The sequence below is a fragment of the Cotesia glomerata genome, linkage group LG2 (assembly GCF_020080835.1).
Source record: "Cotesia glomerata isolate CgM1 linkage group LG2, MPM_Cglom_v2.3, whole genome shotgun sequence".
In the NCBI taxonomy this organism is placed as follows: domain Eukaryota; kingdom Metazoa; phylum Arthropoda; class Insecta; order Hymenoptera; family Braconidae; genus Cotesia; species Cotesia glomerata.
Window position 1 is genome coordinate 1271279 of NC_058159.1, and position 17365 is coordinate 1288643.

The 17365-nt window shown below is 30.1% G+C and overlaps 2 protein-coding genes across 5 annotated transcripts; one reads left to right on the forward strand and one right to left on the reverse strand.

Annotated features, from left to right (window-relative positions):
• Positions 1 to 1812: 1812 nt before the first annotated feature.
• LOC123260085 lies at positions 1813 to 9874 on the reverse strand. Its single transcript, XM_044721022.1, has 4 exons — positions 9738 to 9874; positions 9398 to 9649; positions 4366 to 6207; positions 1813 to 2969 (listed from the first exon to the last, which is right to left on the reverse strand). Exons 1-4 carry the CDS (start codon positions 9754 to 9756, stop codon positions 1813 to 1815), a joined length of 3270 nt encoding a protein of 1089 aa, XP_044576957.1. The 5' UTR covers positions 9757 to 9874.
• On the forward strand, positions 9012 to 14230 carry LOC123258458. Of its 4 annotated transcripts, none has more exons than XM_044718462.1 (3): positions 9012 to 9017; positions 13014 to 13625; positions 13716 to 14229. In XM_044718462.1, the coding sequence occupies exons 2-3, from the start codon at positions 13024 to 13026 to the stop codon at positions 14062 to 14064; spliced, it is 951 nt and encodes a 316-aa protein (XP_044574397.1). In that variant the 5' UTR covers positions 9012 to 9017; positions 13014 to 13023; the 3' UTR covers positions 14065 to 14229. The 4 variants fall into 4 exon arrangements, with proteins under 4 accessions (XP_044574397.1, XP_044574394.1, XP_044574396.1 ...); XM_044718459.1 differs by lacking the exon at positions 9012 to 9017 and adding an exon at positions 10135 to 10175 and having other exon boundaries at positions 13716 to 14230; XM_044718461.1 differs by lacking the exon at positions 9012 to 9017 and adding an exon at positions 10198 to 10301.
• The last annotated feature ends 3135 nt before the right edge of the window (positions 14231 to 17365 follow it).

Genomic DNA, 17365 nt, shown 5'->3' on the forward strand with positions numbered 1-17365 from the left:
AATTCCAGTTTCTACGAAAATAATTAAAAAGTATTGAGGTCATTGGACTTTTGTATACATTTTTGATTTAAACAATCAAAGCAGTTAGTAGCTCTTGCTCTGGTAAATACAAATAGAATAAAGCACGAGCCTTTTTTTCTCTGTTTGAATTGTAACCAATCCACTAGCTTGTAAGAAATTTAATATATATTCAAAATGAAATTACCCAAATATATAATTAAAGAAAATAAAAAACTTATTGTATTGGGTTTTTTTTCTTTATGTTAAATTAGATATAAGTAACAACCTTGCAGTCACTATGTGACTGCCGTGACTTGTGAACTATAAATAAATAAAATTTTGCTTTATTAAATAATTACCTTGGTAAAATTGCACTGTAATTTCTTAAATATTGACGTTTTTAAAGATATAAGCTCATCTTGATGTTATACTCTTCAAGAGCTTTCATTTGAGTACCCACATGCATTTTTGATATATTTTTCATATATACATATATGTAATATATATAAATATATGAAAAATTGATGTGGGTACTCAAATGAAAGGTCTCGATGAGTGTAATGTCGGGGTGAGCTTATATCCTTAAAAATGTCAATAGTTCACAAGATACAAAGTCCTTTTTCAATTATTGACGTTTTTAAAGATATAAGCTCATCTTGATGTTATACTCGTCAAGAGCTTTCATTTGAGTACCCACATGCATTTTTGATATATTTTTCATATATACATATATATAAATATATAAATATATGAAAAATTGATGTGAGTACTCAAATGAAAGGTCTCGATGAGTGTAATGTCGGGGTGAGCTTATATCCTTAAAAATGTCAATAGTTCACAAGATACAAGGTCCTTTTTCAATTATTGACGTTTTTAAAGATATAAGCTCATCTTGATGTTATACTCTTCAAGAGCTTTCATTTGAGTACCCACATGCATTTTTGATATATTTTTCATATATACATATATGTAATATATATAAATATATGAAAAATTGATGTGGGTACTCAAATGAAATGTCTCGATGAGTGTAATGTCGGGGTGAGCTTATATCCTTAAAAATGTCAATAGTTCACAAGATACAAGGTCGTTTTTCAATTATTGACATTTTTTAAGATATAAACTCATTTCGATGTTACACTCATCGAGAGCTTTCATTTGAGTACACACATGCATTTTTGATATATTTTTCATATATACATATATATAAATATATAAATATATGAAAAATTGATGTGAGTACTCAAATGAAAGGTCTCGATGAGTGTAATCGGGATGAATTTATATCTTTAAAAATGTCAATAGTTCTCAAGATACAATATCATTTTTTAATTATTGACATTTTTAAGATATAAACTCATTTCGATGTTACACTCATCGAGACCTTTCATTTAAGTACCCACATGTCATTTTTTATATATTTTATATTTATGGTATTTATGAAACATATAAATATATAAAATATATGAAAAATTGATGTGGGTACTCAAATAAAAGGTCTTGATCCGTATAACATCAGGATGAGCTTATATCTTTAAAAAAGTCAATAGTTCTCAAGATACAAGGTCATTTCTTATTTTAATACATTTTAATTTTAATCAATCTAAGAATTGTCAGCTGTCCTTTTGAAAGAATCAGCCTATGCGTTTTTAGAAACGAATAAATTTTTTCTAAAAACAATGTCAAAAACAATGTTTAATTATTTTTACTACCATTACAATTTTATAAAATAAAAAAAAAAATTTAATATCAATAATTTACTATCAATTGAAATAACACCAAATTATAAATTAATAAATTAAATATAAAATTTTATAATCCATAATCGTGAACACCAACAATCGACTCCGAAGAAACTTCCATTTGATTTTCAACCGAATTGAATTCAAAAAGTTCAATTTTGTTTACCGAATTTTCACCAGCGGTACTTTCAGAGCTCCAACAATTCTCAGAACTTTTCCAGCTCTCGCTACCGAATGATCTCGAATTTTCCGGAAGAGTTCCTTCATTTTCATAATTAATGTTGGTTTGATTTTCATCCCCATTTTTGTTCCCAAAGACTTTAATTATCTCTCTCGATTTTTCAACTCGAGACAAAGACCTAAACTTTCGGCTGGTTTTCAATCGATTGTTATCACAACCAACATTCGGTAATTTAACTTTCTTCATTACTAATTTTTGCGTTATTTCAAGCGTCGGCGTATTTTCATGCCGACATTCCGGCGGCTTAACAACCGTAAAAGGAATAAATGGTGTCAATTGAATTGTTGATTGAGAATTTTTCAATCTACTTCTTATCAATAGAGTTTTCTCTTCTTTGTATAACTTTTTCCACAATTTATCATAATAATAATAATTATCATTATTATTATTATTATTATTATAAGTATTCAATTTCGGTCTCATTAAAATGTAAGTTTTTCCATTCGTTTTGTCCTGGATAATTATATTTTTTACCCCCGATAATTTTTCATTGGAATTAAATTCAATAAAAAATTCTCCGCCTTGGGTTTTGCGTCCATCAAAATTTAATCTTCTTATTTTACTGGATTTTAATTTGCCGAAGAGACAATTTGTACGAGACAATTTATCGGGATAATTATTGTCGTAGTTGTTATTATTTATTTGAGCGAGTGTATTTGAGTTTTCACGTCCCGAATAATGAGGAGTATCATAATTATGATGATTATTAGAGCAAGTGCTTGGGGAATTTGCGGAGAACCTCGGGAATAATGGATGAGAAATTTCAGGCGCCAGATGCGATCTTAAAGCGGTTATTTTATCACCAATAATTGTACCAAATGACGCCACGTGATTACTGAACCCACTGATAACCGAAAGTGCTCCGGATATAAATTTATCTAGACCCATTCCTTCATTCTCGAAGCCGCTCTCTGATGGATCTTGGGAAAAAGGGTTCGAGTATTTACTTCCATCACTTGTCAAGGTTAATTCTTCCTTTTTCTCATCTAAAAAGTAATTTTTCTTCTTTCTTAAATAAACAATTACTTTTTAGGGAGACTAATTAGCAGGACACAACGAGGTGCGATTTTTTTACAAATACAGTCACACATTTTGACTAAAAAAAGCACCATTTGGCCATACCCGACCTAAAAATCTAAATTTATTAATTTCAGAGCATAATAAAATAGTTGAAATTTTTGGTACTACCTTTAGAACTTTCATAAAATTGAAAAACTAGAAGGAAATTATAGATTAATTTAAATAGTGAAAATTGTAGCTTATTTTATGAGCTATAACACGCACTTTACATAATTCCGGTACAATAAAATATCGATACTGTCATTCTAATACGTCGCTTCCTACAAAATTTGGCATATTGACTCTTTTTTTTTTTGAAAAATAGAATCACAACAATATTATACAAGTCATATTAAAATTTTTAAGGCCAATAACTATTTTCATTCGTTTAATCCCATTTAATCAATGTTAAAAATGAACTGTTTTTACCGACTGCTGTAAAATTTTCTAAATGTGAGATACGACGTATCAGGATGGCAGTATCGATATGTTAAAGTTATTTGAAGGCTGTTCTATAAAATAAATTATTTTTGATATTTTTTCAGATTTTAAAAGTTATAGAAAAAATAGAAAAAATTATTAAATTAAAAAGTAAAATGAGGTGAATTGAAGCTAATTTGAGTTTATAGGATTTCTTAGCATTTAAGAAGATTTGTTTATATTTAAGAAATCATTTCTTAAACATCATTTTTTAAATACTAAGAAATCATTTCTAAAATGCTAAGAAATCCTCCAAAAAAAAACAAATTTCTTGTGCCAAGAATATTTTAAAGAAAACGAAAGTTATTTTGGAGCAAGAAAAAATTTTCTTGGATCAAAAAACTTTGACTTCATTCAAGAAATTTTCAACCTTCTTTATTATTTTCTTGAGCTAAGAAAATTTACACTCTAGGAAAGAATTTTTTTTTTCAGTGTATGTGTAAACTTTTGACCTGATATTTTTCGCTATAACTCAACAAAATAAATTTCAATCTCAATTCCGATATGAGTACCTCTGCAACAGATTTCTAAAGAAATCTACCTAAAAATAGAAAAAAATTTTGAATATGTTTTAAATAAAAATAAAATGATTGAAAAAAAAATTATTTTATGGAAAAAAAAATATTAAAAATAAAATTCTCTACTGCGCAAGTTGTCTAGAATTCCAATCATCTTAGTTTATTAAAGAAAAATAAACCTCTCAAAATCCACTCCCATTGTGTCCCGTTCTCCTTAATGAAATAAAAATAAAATACCTAATTTCATTCTTACATCCATTATTATATTTACAAATAAAAAAAACCATACAATAATTGATATAAATAAAAATATTAAAAGCCTTACGATTATTTTTGTTTGATGGATCGCAAGACCCGACAGCTGAGCTCAATTGAAGAAGTAATTTATCTTGAAGTTCTTGTCTTGCTATTTTTATTTTATCATTACTTTTATTATTATTATTATTACAACTACTACTAGTCTTCAGTTGAGCGCTGGAGTCCAAAGTTTCCTCAATTTTTCCGCAATTATCTTCCGTTTCATCAATCAAATTTACCTTTTCACCACCCACCCCCTCAAAGCCGACATTTTTCCCCTGAATTTCTGTCCCTCCGCTTGGACCTGCTTCGCTTGGATTTATTCGGAGTTTTTTTTTGTCCTCGTCATCGGTCAATTTATCACAGGTGCACTGACCATCATCCTCCTCATCATCCTCCTCATCCTCATCCTCACAATCATTACTGCTCCCCGCATTCTTACCATCATTTTTATCATAAGAAGTAGATTTATCGCAGCCACAATCATCATCACTAAACCTTTTATCCTCTTTATCCTTAACCATAGTTGGCGGCTTCCTATAAGTAGTCTCCGGGCTCCCAACATGAGGAACATTGAGCCTCCTCGGACTCGTCTTGTCAAAACAAAATGGATCCGGCGAGTCTTGAGATGGCTGCCGTCCACTGTAGTTAAAATTCCCGAAGCTAGATGGCGGCAGTGTACCCGGATAGGCGTGCCAAACGGTTCCTCTAGAATCCTGACAGGTCATTCCAGTTTGTCTCAAGGTCGGAGGCAAGCAAGCGCACCTACGCCTTTCGATTTCAGCTTCTACTAGCGCAATTTTGTCCTCAATATTCTTTAACCTAGTTTCTGCAATCACGCGTTGCGAATGATAGGAAGCAAAATTGTAATTAACCCTTTGGTCGCATTCCTTTTGCCTTAAAGTCGCCAAGATAGTTCGCAATTCTTGATCAGATTTGAGCCCCAAAATTATGGGATCTAGTCCGAGGCAAGTTTCTGCTCCCGCTGCTTGATTTTCGGTGATTCGGTGATTAATAATCGTCTCCAGGAGACTTTTAAGGACGTTGACCTTCAATTGCACAGTAGTTAGCAAGGGAATAATGTTTGCTGGAGGATTAGCTGCCATGTGAATGTTTATTAGGGCGTTTATCTGCTGCGCATTTCGAGTTTCTGTCAAAAGTTGCTCCTGAGTTAGAGTATTAATAGTTTTTCTGGCGCGTTCGACAGTTTCTTCGGTAGAATTTCTGATATTAGACCCCGGAACTCTTCTGAGAATTAAGCGCGTCGCTGCGCAGGAAATTACCCCTGGAATGGACAGTAATTGGGACGCTAAAGCTTGGAGGCTGATTGAAGCAGGACAGTTTGGTTTGTTGCAGATAGCCTCGCTGGTTGGCTCGCAACGGTGCTCGCAGGGCAAGTCGCTTCTCTTTGGGCAGCAAGCGCAGGTTGGAAATGAAGACTCCTTGCAGAAAGGACTTGAAATTGGGTCGTAGCAGTTTAAGGGCCGACAAAATGGCGCGGGGTAGGGAAGAGGACAGGGGAAGGGGATGTAAGGAGGAGGAGCGGCTGGGGAACAGCAGTATTGAGAGCCGCAGACTCCTGAGCGAGTGTTGGGGCAGTTTGGGGGGCTTTGGGTGGGTAGTTGGACTACGGGGTTGCTGGGCAGGATGAAGATTGGGGACGGCTGGGTTGGGATGTAGGAACGGGGGTCGAAGCCTTGGCCTTGAGGTGGAGAAGAGTTGTAGATAGGACTGATGTTGGGGACTATTGGGTTCATTCCGGCTTGATTGGGGTATGCGTAATTTTGCGGGGAAGCCAAGGGGGGCAGTGGGAACTGCACTGCGTTGAAGGAGTAAGGTTCTTGGTACGGTGTGTTGGCTGGGTAGGTTCCTGTTGATTAGAAGGATTGTTTTAGATTTAAATGAGGAGCGTTAGTGGATATATTTATTTAATTTTGGAGATATTTGTTAGATAAATAAATACTAGTGACTTTGCAGTCACTATGTGACTGCAATTTGTGAATTATAAATAAATAAAATTTTGCGTTATTGAATAATGATTTAGGTTAAATTGCACTGTACTTTCTTAAACATTGACGTTTTTGAAGATATAAGCTCATCTTGATGTTACACTCATTAAGAGCTTTCATTTGAGTACCCAGATGCATTTTTGATAGATTTTTAATTTATACATATATTTTATATATATATATATATATATATATATATATATATATATATATATATATATATATATATATATATATATATAATATATATATATAAAATATATGAAAAATTGATGTGGGTACTCAAATAAAAGGTCTCGATGAGTGTAATGTTAGTATGAGCTTATATCTTTGAAAATGTCAATAGTTGACAAGATACAATGTCATTTCTTAATTATTGACATTTTTAAATATATAAGCTCATATCGATGTTACACTCGTCAAAAGCTTTCATTTGAGTACCCACATGCATTTTTGATAAATTTTTCATATATTCATATATATAAATATATAAATATATGAAAAATTGATGTGGGTACTCAAATGAAAAGTCTCGATGAGTGTAACATCGGGATGAGCTTATATCTTTTAAAAAATGTCAATAGTTGACAAAATACAATGTCATTTCTTAATTATTGACATTTTTTAAGATATAAGCTCATTTCGATGTTACACTCGTCGAGAGCTTTCATTTGAGTACCCACATGCATTTTTAATAAATTTTTCATAAATTCATCTATATATATATAAATATATAAATATATGAAAAATTGATGTGGGTACTCAAATGAAAGGTCTTAATGAGTGTAATGTCAGGATGAGCTTATATCTTAAAAAATGTCAATAGTTCACAAGATACAAGGTCATTTCTTAATTATGTATCTAGAGATAGAGAATTTTTAAATGCAGCCTAAATACTTATCATAATAAATTGACAATCGTCAGTTCGGTGAAAATGATGAAACCTTGAATAGGCAAAAATTCATTTATATTTGCTAAAAAAGCTTACCGACAAAAATTGAATTTTGGAAAATAATTTTTCAATAAAGCTCAGGTTAAGATAAAAACAGGAAGCCGAAGGTATTTTTCTTACTTTTAATATTGTTCGAAAAAGTCTCGATGACCTAGGACAAGAAGTGATTGATGGTTGCTGTTAATTAGGGTTGTTTGTGCCTCATAATTTTTTTTAATATTAAAATCTTCATAAAAACAATCATTAATTCGAGAATCAGACATTTTTTGAATGTTTTGTGGCCCAAAAAAATGAATAATAAATAGTTCTGTTTTTATGTGTTAGTGTGATCGATAATGAAACGCGTATATAAAGTTATAAAACTTGTAAGCTCATTTTTTATTCAAATTACCGGAATGATTTCCCACTAAATATTCGAGGTTGCATGATCAGGAAATCATATATTTTTTTAACACACGAAATCCATTAGTGACAATAAATAACAGAAGCGCCTACGAATTATTTATAATGCAAGAAAAAAATTTTAGGGACTGTTCAATGAATAAATAAATCGATTTTAAAAATTCAGGGCGATTTAATTTAAATTGCCGTTTTTTCTCTTGTTTCTTTTAGTTGAGGTTAATAAATAAAACCTGTTAGAATATGATTTTATATATTTACCAAATTCATTTTTTATTAGTTAATAATCTTTACTTTGTCTGAAAAAAAATTCAAGCTTTTCATGGTCCAGTCATTATTAAATAATTTTTTTCATAGCTTTATCAATTGAGAGTTCAAAGAATTTTTCTCAAGTTTTTTAATAAAAAAAATCTTTGTATGAATAAAACTGTCAAAGCCACTTTGCGCTCTAATTAAGAGATCAAAAAATCGAATACAAAGCTTAAAAAAAAAAAACTATTTTTTTTAAATAAATAAAATTGAAAAAATTAAAGAAAATATTTCATGATATGATTTATCATTTTTTATGAATTTTTGGATAATTTATGAATTTTGGTCAATGAATCAGAGATAATGTAATCATTTTTCTAGATACATAATTAAGAAATGACCTTGTATTTTGTAACCTATTGACATTTTTAAAGATTCAAGCTCATCCCGGTGTTACACTTATTGAGACCTTTCATTTGAGTACCCACATCAATTTTTCATATATTTATGTATATTATATATATGTATATATGAAAAATATATAAAAAATGCATGTGGGTACTCAAATGAAAGCTCTTGAGGAGTGTTACATCGAAATGAGGTTATATCTTTAAAATATATATTACATAATTAAGAAATGACCCTGTAGCTTGTGAACTATTGACATTTTTAAAGATATAAGCTCATATTGACATTACACTCATCGAGACCTTTCATTTGAGTACCCACATCAATTTTTCATATATTTATGTATATTATATATATGTATATATGAAAAATGTATCAAAAATGCATGTGGGTACTCAAATAAAAGCTTTTGATGAGTGTAACATCGAAATGAGGTTATATCTTTAAAATATGCTACATAAGAAGTGACCCTGTAGCTTGTGAACTATTGACATTTTTAAAAATATAAGCTCATACTAACATTACACTCATCGAGACCTTTCATTTGAGTACCCGTATCAATTTTTCATATATTTTATATATATATATATATATATATATATATATATATATATATATATATATATATATATATATATATATATATATATATATAAAATGCATGTGGATACTCAAATGAAAGCTCTTGATGAATGTAACATCGGGATGAGCTTATATCTTCAAAATATATATTACATATATATATGTATACATGAAAAATATATGAAAAATTGATGTGGGTACTCAAATGAAAGCTCTTGATGAGTGTAACATCAAGATGAGCTTATATCTTTAAAAACGTCAATTTTTAAGAAAGTACAGTGCAATTTAACAAAATTCATTATTTAATAAAGCAAAATTTTATTTATATATGGTTCACACAGTGACTGCAAGGTTGCTAGTCTTTTATTCCTCTATAAAAAACCAAACTAAACAAACGAAGAATAAATTTCGGCATTTTAATTATTGACACAACGATAACGAAAAATTGAAATAAAAATTACCCTGTTGATTCATGGCGAAGCCTCTCTCGAACGGCGAAACTTGTACCGGCTGATTATAGGGGTTATTTTGTTGCCGCGGAAATTGTCCCTGGTGAATTTGATGCTGTTGCGGTTGTTGTTGCTGCTGTTGTTGCTGTTGCTGCTGATGATGTTGAACAAAATTATTTTGACTTGTGTCCGCTAGAACATTGCTAACATTGGGATACGTTCCAGCAATTTGCGGCATTGAATTTGCGTGACACTGCAACCAACCTGCGATTTAGATAGGGATATTATTGACAACCTCGAGCATACATAAACACATTAGTGTACGATATCCAACGCGCCGTTAAGTAAATACATTTATCGCTGCGGCTCATTTCCTCTTCTACCGGCTATTATGCAACTATAAATTTACTCAGTTTTAAATGATAAGATTTTTTTTTCTATTTTATCTATTTGTAGATAAATTATAACACAAAAAATTTTAATTTTTAATTTTAGTTGCCTAGACTTTCAAACAAAATAAAAAATGAACATCTAACTAAACTACATCTATAGTTCTAGATTTTGTTTAGTTACTATTAATAAAGTTCCAGATAACTTCATATCATATCATTTTATTCTATATATATGTAATATTATTTTTAACCAACACAGATAAGAAACTCTACAATACATAAACTCGTTTGTGACGTAACAGCGTATAGTAACAGCAGCAAGAAGTTGATTAACTGGAATGAAAGGACGGGACAGTGTTACCATTACATGTAATGGTAACAGTGGGTGATATTTATACGTATGTATATATATTTCGTGTATATATATGTATTTATATAGAAGTATATTTATCATCTCAGTAGACTACAGTGAGTTTAAATTGCTAGACGTCGACTAGAGGTTTCGGTGAAGTTAAGTTGTAAAGGTAGTTAACGTAAAATACAACTGATGTAAATTATTATTCATAATTTATTTCCCGAGGTATGATTTATGCCTTTCTGTTGTATCTGTGTCCATTGAGTCTGTGGTAGTTACTATTAGTTATTTTAACAGAGGAAAGTTCATTTGCGAGTATATTATGAATAATTAATAATATTCAGTTTGCACTAAAAAAACTATTTTTTGCAATATTCAATTTTTTATTTGTAACTTCCCGCTTTTAAAACTAATTGTTTTCAAAAGTATGAAGTTATTAATTTCGGTCCGATTTTAATAATGCGACTGAATATCCGGTCGTGTTTGTGTGTATATAAAATTTTATCGGACGATATCTTTAGAACGAAACAAGTCTTGATAATATTTATTTTTATTGATCAAATCGATAGTTAATAGATGAATAGGTGTTGACTTTTTTCAGATTCTAAAAAAATAAGCTAACATGCATTGAAAAAAAAATAATAACTTTGCACGGAAAAAAGTAAATTGTAAAATTCGCTCGGATTCCGGTTAATTTTTATAGTTTCAAACAGTACAGCGGACATCGGGGTGGCACTAATGTAAATATTACAAAACAATGTAGAAAGTGTAAAAGCCACTATTTATAAGTTAATATCGAAAATGTGACTAGTTGTCACTATAGTAAATAACGACTCTCTCATCTTAAAAAATTACAGTTTCCAACAGTAAAAATTGCCGTTTTAATATATAGTCTATACTATGAGGAGAAGAGGAATGTTTCACACTCGGAGAATTTAACATTTGAAACAGTAAAAATTCTACTCTTAAAATATATATTTTACCAGTCCAAGCAAATCAATAATTATAGTTTGATTCTTAGCGTTGCGTTTAAAATTTACCATTTTACTTTGTAAATAATGACTTTTCTTGTACAGAAATTTAGTAACTGTAGTTTAAATTTTTTACATATCATAAGATCATTTTTTAAGTACGAAATAATAAATATCAAAGTCAAAATTCTTAATTATTATACTTTAACATTTTGAACTTTCTTATAGTGAACATTACTGTTTGAAATAGTATTTTCTTCCATGTAAATCATAAATTCTAGCAATTAAATGATAAATATTATAAAGTGATTGTTAAAATCACGATTTTACTGTTTGAAATGTTAATTATTTCCAGTTGATCATTACTTATTATAAATCAACTATTATTTATTACAGTTTACTTTTTTCCGTGTACAAAACTTAATGTGGAAAGTGTAAAAACCACAATTTATAATTTAATATCAAATATGTGATTAGTAGCTGTCACTATAGTAAATAACGACTCTCTCATCTTAAAAAATTACAGTCTCAAACAGTAAAAATTGCCGTTTTAATACATAGTCTATACTATGAGGAGAAGGGGAAGGTCTCACACTCGGAGAATTTAACATTTGAAACAGTAAAAATTCTACTCTTAAAATATATATTTTACCAGTCCAAGCAAATCAATAATTATAGTATGATTTTTAGCGTTGCGTTTAAAATTTACTATTTTACTTTGTAAATAATGACTTTTCTTGTGCAGAAATTTAGTAACTGTAGTTTAAATTTTTTACATATCATAAGATCATTTTTCAGGTACGAAATGATAAATATCAAAGTAAAAATTCTTAATTATTATACTTTAACATTTTCGATTTTCACACAACGAATATTACTGTTTGAAATAGTATTTTTTTCCATGTAAATAATAAATTCTAGCAATTAAATGATAAATATTATAAAGTGATTGTTAAAATCACGATTTTACTGTTTGAAATGATAATTTTTTCCAATTGATCATTACTCACTATAAATCGAATATTATTTAATAGTTTACTTTTTTCCGTGTACAAAACTTAATGTAGAAAGTGTAAAAGCCACAATTTGTAATTTAATATCGAATATGTGATTAGTAGCTGTCACTATAGTTAATAACGACTCTCTCATCTTAAAAAATTACAGTCTCAAACAGTAAAAATTGCCGTTTTAATACATAGTCTATACTATGAGGAGAAGGGGAAGGTCTCACACTCGGAGAATTTAACATTTGAAACAGTAAAAATTCTACTCTTAAAATATATATTTTACCAGTTCAAGCAAATCAATAATTATAGTTTGATTTCTAGCGTTGCGTTTAAAATTTACCATTTTACTTTGTAAATAATGACGTTGCTTGTACAGAAATTTAGTAACTGTAGTTTATATTTTTTACATATCATAAGATCATTTTTTGGGTACGAAATGATAAATATCAAAGCCAAAATTCTTAATTATTATACTTAAACATTTTGGACTTTCTTATAGCGAACATTACTGTTTGAAATAGTATTTTTTTCTATGTAAACAATAAATTGTAGTATTTAAATCATAAATATTATACAGTGATTGATAAAATCACGATTTTACTGTTTGAAATGGTAATTTTTTCCAGTTGATCATTATTTATTATAAATCGACTATTATTTATTAGTTTACTTTTTTCCGTGTAAAGAGCTTAAATTGGCTTGATTCAATAATTTTTTGTCTTGAAACTCGCTTTCTTGACGAAGAATCATTCGAAATTTTCGATCCTTGAATCAAGTGTTTTTTTCTCAGTGTGTAAGCTCACAAAAGTTGTTTATTTATTTATTGAATGTTGGGAAAAACATAATTAAAGAGAAATTCTTGAGAAATTATGAAAGAACTAATGAATGTAAATATTGTTCTAGCTTAAAAAAAATGGATAATGAAGAGAGGATTGAATTAATAGAAGAAATAATCCCCGAAATAGTCCACAATCGTTGTTTTTGCGATCCGGGATCTCGCGAATTCATTGAATTGGATTCGGTATCAATTGACAAAGTTTCAGAGGGATCTTCGGAAGTAAACGATAAAAAATGTGAATTACTGCGTGGTAAAATAGTGATAAAATTCTCTTCAGAGCCAAAAACATTTTTCGTTATAATAAAATTGCTCAGCCAGCAAGCGGCCGAGGATGATGAAGACTATAAATATTTTGCAAATGAAGAAATGTTTTATAACAAGATGACATTGGAATACAAACTGGATATTTATCCCAAGTTGTATGTTGCTGACATGGGTCGATATGGCCGTCCAATCATAGTTATAGAAGATCTTCAGGCTGTTTCCGGATATAGATGCGTTCATTCTAAATTGGATGAGGATCACTTGAGGATGTGTTTGAAGGCGATTGCGAGGTTTCATGGCCGTGGCCTCAGGCTCAAATGCAATAAATTCAATACGTTTCGAGAGTTCTATGCCAAGTTGCTTCATACAAACAACATTTCGGATTACAGTTTACACGTCAACCTCACCAACAAGTAATCGCTTTACTCAATTGTTATTATTATTCCATTATAATTCAATACAATACAAATTATCGGTAATTATTCCCAGTATTTTTGTTCCAGAGTGACGCAATATTTAGACGAGCATCTGAACGTGGATAGAAAAATATTAAAATTATTTGAAGAGTTTCAACAGGAGTCTGCAAATAAAGACAATGAATTTTTAACAATTTGTAATGGAAGTGTAGACTTGAATAATTTATTATTCCGGTATGAGAATAGCAAGCCAACGGATATTAAAATCATAAACTGGGGGGCCATGAGGTACTCTTCGCCGGTGATCGATTGGCAAATTATCGTCTCCAGTCAAATTGGAGAAAATCTTTCGAACGTTGACATCCAAAGACTGCTTTATGATTACTTAACTGTGCTTGTTGAAGAATGTCCTGGGATAATTGATAATGTCAAATAGTTATTTGCAATTGACTATTATTTATCTTAGACGGTCGTTTTAATGTTGACTGACATTTGATGGGGAATTTTAATTGGAATTACTTTTATTTTTAACTAAAGTTCTCGTGTTTGACTGACCGATTTTTTAATTTATTTTTTTATAAAAATTTAAAAAATTGAAGAGTTTTATAATGATAATAATTGTTATTAATCAGAAAAAAACAATTTATTTTATACCATTAAGAAAAAATAGCAACCTTGCAGTTACTATGTGACTACCGTGACTTGTGTAATATAAATGAATAAAATTTTGATTCATTAAATATTGACTTTTGTTAATTTGCCTTTTACTTTCTTAACTATTGACGTTTTTTAAAATATAAGCTCATCCCGATGTTTCACTCATCGAGACCTTTCATTTGAGTACCCATATGCATTTTCATATATTTTTCATATATACATATATATATAATATATATAAATATATGAAAAATTGATGTGGGTACTCAAATGAAAGGTCTTGATGAGTGTAACATCGAGATGAGCTTAGATCTTTAGAAATATCAATAGCTGACAAAATGAAACGTCATTCCTTAATTACTGATATTTTTAAAGATATAAGCTCATCCCGATGTTACACTTATGAAGAGCTTTCATTTGAGTACCCACATGCATTTTTTATATATTTTTAATATATACATATATATATATATACAAGGTCATTTCTTAATTATCTATTTGGTTATTCTCTTCATAATATATTTAAAAAAAATTTGAAAATTTAATGAAAAAAAATCAACTTATTAATAAAAAAAATTAGTAAAACGGTTCACCCTAAAGGCCATCCCTGCAACCTCCCGCTAATTCCATACCTGGGTGCTTAAAATTGTACTTATGACGTTTTTGAGATTTTTGAGCTCAAAATATAATTTATGTGATATTTTTAGCTCGCTGAGCTCAAAGAGATAGTATTTCTATGCATTTGAGCTCTTCGAGCACAAAAGTCTGATAGAAGTTTCATAGAACACTACTTTTGGAATTTTCAAACCGCTATTATAACTTTTGAATGGATTAACCGATTTTCACGCGGTTGGCGGCATTCGACGCAGTTTTATCAGTCTCATAAAGAATTTTCAGATTCTAATTGATCGAACCAAAAATTTCGGAGTAATTTCGAAAAACCACTTTTTTCGGTTTTCTTTCGTTCACGATATCTCTCGAACGAATTAACCGATTTCGACCAGCTTGGTGGCGATCGACGTGGTTTTTTATTGTCTAGAGCTGATTAGTTTTTGAAATCGATCGGTAGAGCCGTTTAAAAGTTATCCAAAAAAAACCACATTTGGAAAAATTTTTTTTCTTAGTTTTTTTAAGATTTCTTAAAATCTACTGATCCGAATTGGTCCAAATTATACTATAAATCTAAGTTTGGCCAAGCCCTTTCAAATGGCACCAACCGCGATAAAATCGGATGAGCCGTTCAAAAGTTAGAAGCGGTTCACATACTTTCACACACACACACACACACATATACAGACACAGTGACAACCTCTCGGGAGTAGTCAGGAAAGCTTCCTATGACCTTCAAACGTCGAGATCTGATGAAAACTCGATTTTTGCAAAACGGGGTGAAAACAATAACTTCCCGATTTTTGAAAATCTTCAATTTTCTTAGCGGGAAGTTAAAAAAAAAAATAAATGAAAAAGTTTTCTTATTGTTGAAAGTAAATAAATTATATAAACTCTTAATAAAATTTATTTGAATGACAAAAATAAAAATAAGTACAATGAGTAAAATAAAAATTTAAAAAAGTATAAAAAGTTTAATATAAATGAAAATGGAATCAAATGTTCTGGGAGGCTTAAATTAGTGCCGGGAACGGTAATGGCGATGACGGGAGTGACAGAGGTAGTGGTTATTGTATTTTATAAAATGAGAATCGCGGGAGCATTCAGTCCTAATTAGACAAGGAAATAATGAAGCCTTAGAGGAATAAGTTGATCTAAAAGTTTCGGTAGTTATCACTTCTTCGTTTAAATTTACCAAGTTGACTATGGGCGTGAAAGTGAGTTTAGTTTGGTGACTTTAAAGGCGGTGAAATGAAACCCCGGGACGGGGAAGGAGACCAAGGGATCAACGGATGAAAACGGGGTCGGTGTGCTCAGTAGAAGGCATCTACTAGGGGTTAGCAGAAACCAGTCCAATGTCTCCTTCATCCTGTGAACAAAATGACCAGGGTCAGAATCGTGTTTCCAAACTGGCAAACTAATTTGCATCTGAGATATGAACGTCTCCTGTTTGTGATGCTCAGAATCAAGTTACCTCGTTCAGATTTACCGGACACACAGCACACCACAACGCTAAATCCTGATCTCGTTATTGTGGGATGATAAAGGAATACTTTTACTTGCTTCTGTTTGGTTGCTTGCTTCTTTATATAATCCTATTGAGACCGCACGGATCACTGTTAATTTTCACCTGAAATTTTAAAAATCCATTTATTAGTTATATTTTTCAGTATTATATTTCATCCAAGAATTTTTAATTTTCATATATATTTGATATTTTTATAAACAACTCAAGCTATTTCGTTATCAAAAATTATCAAAATCGACATTTTGATAATTGCTTTAATTAATCAAAAAATAATATTTTATACAGACTATAAATAAAATTTTGGTTTATTAATTAATTAATTTCACTATAATTTCTTAACTATTGATGTTATTTAAGATATAAGCTCATTCCGATGTTACTCTCATCAAGAGCTTTCATTTGAGTACCCACATGCATTTTTGATATATTTTTCATATATACATGTATATAATATATATAATATATACAAATATATGAAAAAATGATGTGGGTACTTAAATGAAAGGTCTTGATGGGTGTAACATTGGGATGAGCTTATATATTTAAAAATGTCAATAGTTCACGAGATACAGGGTTATTTCTTAATTATTGATATTTTTAAAGATATAAGCTCATCCCGATGATACATTCGTTAAGAGCTTTCATTTGAGTACTCACATGCATTTTTGATATATTTTTCATATATACATATATATAATATATACAAATATATGAAAAAATGATGTGGGTACTTGAATGAAAGGTCTTGATGGGTGTAACATTGGGATGAGCTTATATATTTAAAAATGTCAATAGTTCACGAGATACAGGGTCATTCCTTAATTATTGACGTTTTTAAATATATAAGCTCATCCCGATATTACACTCATCAAGAGCTTTCATTTGAGTACCCACATGCAATTTGAAATATTTTTCATATATACATATATATTTTCTTGATTCA

Excerpts from the sequence above, each read along its gene's own strand:
- LOC123260085 (XM_044721022.1), bottom strand. Across the intron at positions 6,208-9,397 it reads CTTCGCCATGAATCAACAGG|GAACCTACCCAGCCAACACA; the intron begins GTAATTTTTATT and ends TCTAATCAACAG. Across the intron at positions 2,970-4,365 it reads TCCATCAAACAAAAATAATC|ATGAGAAAAAGGAAGAATTA; the intron begins GTAAGGCTTTTA and ends ATTACTTTTTAG.
- LOC123258458 (XM_044718459.1), top strand. The coding sequence starts at position 10,150 with ATGGTAACAGTGGGTGATATTTATAC. Across the intron at positions 10,176-13,013 it reads ACAGTGGGTGATATTTATAC|CTTAAAAAAAATGGATAATG; the intron begins GTATGTATATAT and ends ATATTGTTCTAG. Across the intron at positions 13,626-13,715 it reads CACGTCAACCTCACCAACAA|AGTGACGCAATATTTAGACG; the intron begins GTAATCGCTTTA and ends TTTTTGTTCCAG.